The sequence below is a fragment of the Brassica oleracea genome, chromosome C1, assembly GCF_000695525.1.
Source record: "Brassica oleracea var. oleracea cultivar TO1000 chromosome C1, BOL, whole genome shotgun sequence".
Classification (NCBI taxonomy): Eukaryota; Viridiplantae; Streptophyta; class Magnoliopsida; order Brassicales; family Brassicaceae; genus Brassica; species Brassica oleracea.
Window position 1 is genome coordinate 12,334,602 of NC_027748.1, and position 6,621 is coordinate 12,341,222.

A 6,621-nucleotide genomic window follows, 5' to 3' on the forward strand; every position below is an offset into this window, starting at 1 on the left:
AAAGGTTTTTGGTGGTTTTTCTTAAGAACAAAGATGATCTGCCTCCTGGTGGCTTACAGAGTATTAAAACATAGGTTTAGAAAATAAAAACGTGCATCATGAAATGACCAAAAGGCCCTTGAGAAATCATAATTTCGAGCAGAAATAAGACGCGCAACGACCTCCGCTCATCGGTCCATGCTTCGGGAGCGACCTCGCTGTGTCGCTGTGAGAGGTCGGTCCGGACTCGTTCTCGCATCTCCGAGTGATGAAAACGCGAGCGACCTCCGCTCGTCACTCCGACAAGTCGCTCCATGCTTCGGGAGCGACCTCGCTGTGTCGCTGCGAGAGGTCGTTCCAGACTCGTTCTCGCGTCTCCAGGTGATCAAAACGCGAGCGACTCTTCCCTGTCGCTCCGTGAAGTCGCTCCATGCTTCGGGAGCGACCTCGCTGTGTCGCTGCGAGAGGTCGTTCCAGACTCGTTCTCGCGTCTCCAGGTGATCAAAACGCGAGCGACTCTTCCCTGTCGCTCTGGTAAGGTCGCTCTGATAGGGAGATCAGAGCGACATGATGGTGTCGATCCGGACTGGTCGCTCCGGTAAGGTGCTCGGCCAATGATCACTTTAAACACTTCTTTTGAACTCCAATTGCACCCAAATGTCTCCAAGAACTCCATGTGGTACTCCAATACCTGATAAGGACTCATGTATGCAAAATGCAACCTAAACGCGGCTAAATCCTAATCTATATGATCAAAATGCACATGGGTGAATGGATAAAACAATAGAAATATGCAAGATATCATGGAATCAATCATTCTTTTGCTTGTGTCATGTATGCGATTGTGAAGTTCTGCATTGTTCGTTGGATCCTTGTGATTTCCTGCTGAGACAGAGATGGTGGATGAGCAAGAAGAAGCTCATTCTTGTTGGTGATCAAGTCGTTACAAAATGGTTGAGTCGAGACTATGTTTCTAGTAGACAGTGTATAGTGGTTCGTTCTGGTTGGTTATGGTCTATCCTTGATCTTCTATACTGTTCTTTGCCAAGACCACCAGAGGTTCTTTGTGATTCTTTATGATTTTCTGGATTTAACATCCCCCAATTCACATGGTTTTCAAGTCCAAGATGCAAGTTCCTTACATCTTGAGGGGGAGTATTAGAGATAAGAGTGTGGTTTACACATTAGTTGTTGGTTTAGTGATAACCGGTGGTTTGTACCAGATAGATTATTAGTCTTTATATAGTGATTGTACATCAACTTTACTCTTTAACAAAAATAATATTCATTTTCATATCTTGGGTTCATCTCCTTCTTCCTTATTACGAGAGCGTGATCTCTGATCGTTTCTGTTCAACATCAATTCATCTAATAGGTTCCAAAAAGATTCAGCACGATGCCAGACTTTGGAAAAACTTCGGTTCAACTACGATAAGGCCAAAGAAGTTGCAAAATAAGTTTTGACACCCTAATTCTTATAGGTTAGGATAGCTTTCTTTAAGTGCAAGTGTTGAGTGTTCGGTTTGGTGCAACAGGTTTGAGCTTCAAGAAACAAAGTCAGTAGTGTTGGGGTTTATTTCAAGCAGCAAAGCTTCTGTAACTGTATTTGGAGTAGCAAAAGCAACCTGATTCAAGACTAACCAACAACTAGATTCAAGACTAACCAACAACTAAAATGGCGGGTATATTTTTTGTTTTAATTTTTATATTTAATAAAAAAATTAATCGAATAACCTATTTAAAACCCGTTAAACTAAATGAATTTATATGAATATTTATTTCTATTAAAAGTTTAATTAAACTCAGTTAAATCCTATTTTTTAACACCATGTGATTTGTTAATTGATAAACTTAATGTCTGTAAAAAATATGTAAAAATTGAATAAATTAATTTCTGATTGAATAAATCATAATTTTTTGGGCTGGGATGTAAGTTATATTTTTGTATTGTAAATCCTAATAGAATAGATTAGCAGGTTAATAGTCAAACCGAAAGGAAAGAACAATTATATATCTGAAAGTCAGGAGTGATATAACAATTGACACAAATGTTAGACTATTCCTTTTAGTATAATAGATAAAACCATGGCTGTTACAAAAAAAAGAAAGAAAGATAAAACCATAGCATTTGATACTAACTAAAATGAAGAAATAATATTCAATACTTATAAAAGTGGCTCAATATCTGTGTTTGGGGGAAGTGGGTTCCTAAAAATTTGGAACTAAAGTAGAAGTTGCAAAATAATTTTATTAAAAAAGGTAGTTATGTTACAATTTGCGTGGACAAAAAAATCATACAATTTGCTTTATATTTTAATAAAAGAAATAAATAGTTGGATTTAACTTATATCAATAGGTCATGTTCTTAATTTAATAGTATTGACTAGATTCCGACCCGCCCTTAAAAAGGGCGGGTATATTTTTTGTTTTACATCTTTTTAGTTCTTTTCAATTGGTAATTTAAATATAGGTCTAATGGCATAAAGCATAATAAATAATATTTTAAATAATGATAAAGATAAAAGAAATAATAGTTGGATCATACTTTTATCAATAAGTCACACTGCTATTTTAATAGAATAGATAATAAAGAGAATAATAAAAAAACTTTTAAATAGAAGGAATAATAGTTGGACACAACCTTTATCAACCGGTCATACTGCTGTTTTAATAGAATAGATATTTTTAAAATTATTAGTAAGATGTTTTGATAATTATATTAAATTTATGATTTTGCATAACTATACATGAAACCAATATCTGAGTGTTGTGGGTATAAATTATTGAAAATATATTTATAGATAGTTTTTCTTGATATTAAATTACAATATTGAAAATAACATTTATATGAATTCCGAGTTATTAAAGGTTGATAGTTAGTTACGAATTTAGTGTTTTTTAATTAAGTTTTCAAACTATACATATTGAAAACAAAACAAACTTGTTTGGTTAAATAAATGTTTTTGAATCATGTTTGATTTTATTTATAAATAAATCTCACCTGATACGTATATGATTTTTCACATATAGGAAAAGCATATATTTTAAAATTGTTCCATGTTCACAATATTTCTCATTTAGGTATGTAGTCGACAGTTTTTTTAGGGAGTAATGGGTCATCATGCATAACATGAAATTAAGGTAGGAAGTGGTTATACAACATTTAAATTAAAAACAGGAAGTTAGTTATTATTAATAGAATAAATGAATAATTAGACACAACATTTATCAATATATCATGATCTTGTTTTAATAGAATAGATTTCACAAAAAGAGATTCAACTGAGAAAATCCCAATAATAAAGCTTCGGTTTATGAGTAAAATATTATACAAAAAAAAATCCTTTATGTTACAGCTGATTGTTTATGTTTTAACATGTTTTTTTTCGAAATGCGAAAACCCAAAAAAAAACTTTATAGCATTCGCAAATTTTTGAATTTTTTTCTTGCGTTAATATCATTCAACATAATCAATATTTTACTAACGTAATATAACACAAAATACCATTAAACCTTTCAGTCTTATACTTCAGTAAACTTTCAGATGGGAAAAATGTCAGAATACATAACCACTACCGAGTGAAAACTGAAAATAATTACACAAGATAAATATTTGTAACAATGATCTATATCATTTTATTTAGCATAGACAAAAAAATAGAAGCAGTATCAAATTGAACATTTACGTTCTATATAAATAATCTTATAAAAATAAAAGAAATCATTCATATTACTTCAAAATTTAAAGTGGCATTCATATAATTTTTAGCAAAAAAAAAAAAGACACTCAAATAATTTTGAGAATATGGTTCAACATCTGGCCTCGGGCCCTCAGAGATGCAAGCCTATATTATATAAATGTATATATATGGGCTATGTCGACTATAGGTAACTAGGTGTACAGGTAACTATATACGTTAGAAATTTTTTAAATCTAACTTATATTTAAAAATAAATTTTATTAAATATTATAGATTTTACTATTTTCTTACTAATATTTAATATAAATTTGATATATATTAAATCAATTTGTATAAAATTAATAAAAATAATATAAAATTATATAGTTATCAAAAATTTAGCCTAAACAATATTTATAAAATTTGTAGATATATAAGAAACTAATGATCTTATGATTAGATATTTAAATTTTCTAAAAACTGTAGAAATTTTTGAAAGCCTTAGTAATATAAATTGTATAATTATACAAAAATAATAATATTTCGAAATTTGAAATGTTATATATGAATATATTTATTTTATAGATGATGTATGAGATATTACTATATTAAAAAAAAAATAACCAAAAAAAATATCAATATTGAATGTAATATATGAATTATTACCATATTCTAATAAGTTTGGCAAAAATATAAATCAACATTAAATGAAATTATCCATGTCATATTTTTCTGGAAGCCATATCATCAATTTCAATAGCCTTGTCATATTTGTTTTGTGAAATTGATTGTATAGAGGACATGTGGCAAAATCACTTCGCAAATATAGTCCAGGGGATTAGGTATATAATAAGAAAATAATTGATCGTAACAAAATATATAGGTAAATAACAAAGAATAAATGAAACTGAGATACGTAACTTAGAAATGGAATGTGGAAATGAACTTATTGGCATTAATTAAAGAGAGAATAAGTAAAAGATTGAGCAGAAAGACGTCATTGCTTACCCTAGTCTCTCAATCTTTGTCCAATACGTCTACAATAACGTAGCCTTTTCTAAATTTTATACTATAAACACACTTTCTTTATTTTACTTTCTTTGTTCCGACTCCGACTTATTGTTTTTTTTTTTCCAGCTTTACAACAAATCACTGAGTGAGATTCAGACCATCACCGAGAACAAAAATCAGACATGATCAGATCCTGCTGACTCATCATCATCATCATAAAAAAAAAATTAATCAATATATCATCACCATCATCATTAATGTAATAAGAATCTTTATTAAACGTAAAGACAAACTACATGTTTAAGATGAATGTTTTTCAGGAGAAGAGAAGAAAGCGTCGTAAAGAGTTCAGAGTTAATTAGTAGTGAAGAAAATATGGAGAAGATAATGCACAGAGAAGTTGAGAAACAAAGGAGACAAGAAATGACTTCTCTTTACGTGTCTTCTCGGTCTTCGCTCTATTGAGTTCATCCAGCTGGTCAGTCTCTTTCAAAAGTATCTATCTTTTGATTCTTCACTTACAGATCTACAAGTTACAATCTTTTAGGATATTTTGAGCTGTTGTTTTGTCTAAAAGATTTACTAGAACTGTGACGCTCCAAATATCCTAAAATTAACTTCTCTTTTTCGGTATGTAGGGAAAGCGTTCTACGTCAGATCAGTTGAACGAGGAGGTGAATTACATAAAGTATCTTCAGAGGGGGAGTATAAATGCACACGGTATGAATGAAAGTTTTACACGTGATACAAGACGGTTCTGATTTAGATAGCATCATTTATTTAGTACCAAAATTTATGTTTCAAAGTTTGTTAGTGATGTTTTATGTGTCAATCTTGTCAGCGTACATACCAAAGACATTCGTGTCCTAATTTTGATACAAGTAGAATATAGATCTTATAACTACTTAATATCCTCTTTGACAGTATTTATCAGATTAAAGTGATGATGAATATGTTTAATATGTAAAGTTGATTTGCTTTACTGTTGCAGGTCAGATAACTGGATTTAATTGACTTCGCCGATTCAAGAATACACTTCCATGCTTACCCTAATGAACTAATTGTTTCCTTAACTTCTCAAACCCAAAACGATGCATATACATAGACTGTTTCCTTGCACTTGTACTGTAAATTTGTATATTTATGTGTTTGCTGATTTTGAAAAGAAATTGTGTGCTTCCCTATTTCTAAAGAATTTACGAGAAAAAATATATTTTGTTGAAAAAAAGATTTATTGGAATCACCATATTTCGGCATTTTAATCTTGGATTTTTGACGAAATAATGTTCTACTTCGCAGTCACAAAGAAAGACCATCTTTTTCTACAATTTTTTTGAGAAAGAGTCTGAGACGGATCAGAATGTACTTAAAAATTCAAGATCTTCAAGATATTAGTAATAAAACTCAGAGTTTATGTTAGTACAAGTATTTTCTAAAGACATCCCGGCATAGTAATTCCTTTTTTTGGGGTAAAATATCTGAGGTCAATTCCGAAGTTTAAGAGGATAGTTTTACAAAATTGTCTCGTTTTAATAAACCCAGCTTGCTTTATCTAAGAACCCGTTCCACTTAACATATATAACCCGCTGTATGCAAGACATGTTAAATGAACGGGTTATTCCACGTTGAAATTCCTTATAAACATATATACTTAATTTTATAAATATTGTTTTCGCCATTAACTGCAGATATATTGCCCAACAATATACAAGACAGATCATCCACTATCGGTCTATCCATTAGTGTACCAGTCTTGTCGACCATTTTCTTGGTCATTAGCTTCAATTATATGAGGTGTTTCAAAAAACAAAACAAAATAGATCATCCTCTATGGCTCTATCCTCTATCCATTATACAAACTTATTGTTGTCACGTGAAGGTATCTCTACCAACTCATCCTGTATTTGATATTTGATTCTCTTACACCTCATTTTCTCTCCCCCACCCTTAT

General features: G+C 31.0%; 1 protein-coding gene and 1 long non-coding RNA gene across 2 annotated transcripts in view; both read left to right on the forward strand.

Annotated features, from left to right (window-relative positions):
• The window catches only part of LOC106331747 (clp protease-related protein At4g12060, chloroplastic-like), a gene marked incomplete at its 5' end in the record, with an annotated part of 22,519 nt that extends 21,083 nt beyond the window's left edge, over nucleotides 1–1,436 (forward strand). Inside the window, one exon of the mRNA XM_013770155.1 lies at nucleotides 1,355–1,436. Within this exon, the coding sequence (XP_013625609.1) occupies nucleotides 1,355–1,436 (82 nt within the window). The remainder of the gene's footprint in view (nucleotides 1–1,354) is intronic.
• A 3,334-nt stretch (nucleotides 1,437–4,770) lies between these two features.
• LOC106344815 lies at nucleotides 4,771–5,864 on the forward strand. Its single transcript, XR_001270201.1, has 3 exons — nucleotides 4,771–5,148; nucleotides 5,309–5,390; nucleotides 5,662–5,864. It is a non-coding gene; the product is annotated as an uncharacterized LOC106344815 (long non-coding RNA).
• Nucleotides 5,865–6,621: the final 757 nt, after the last annotated feature.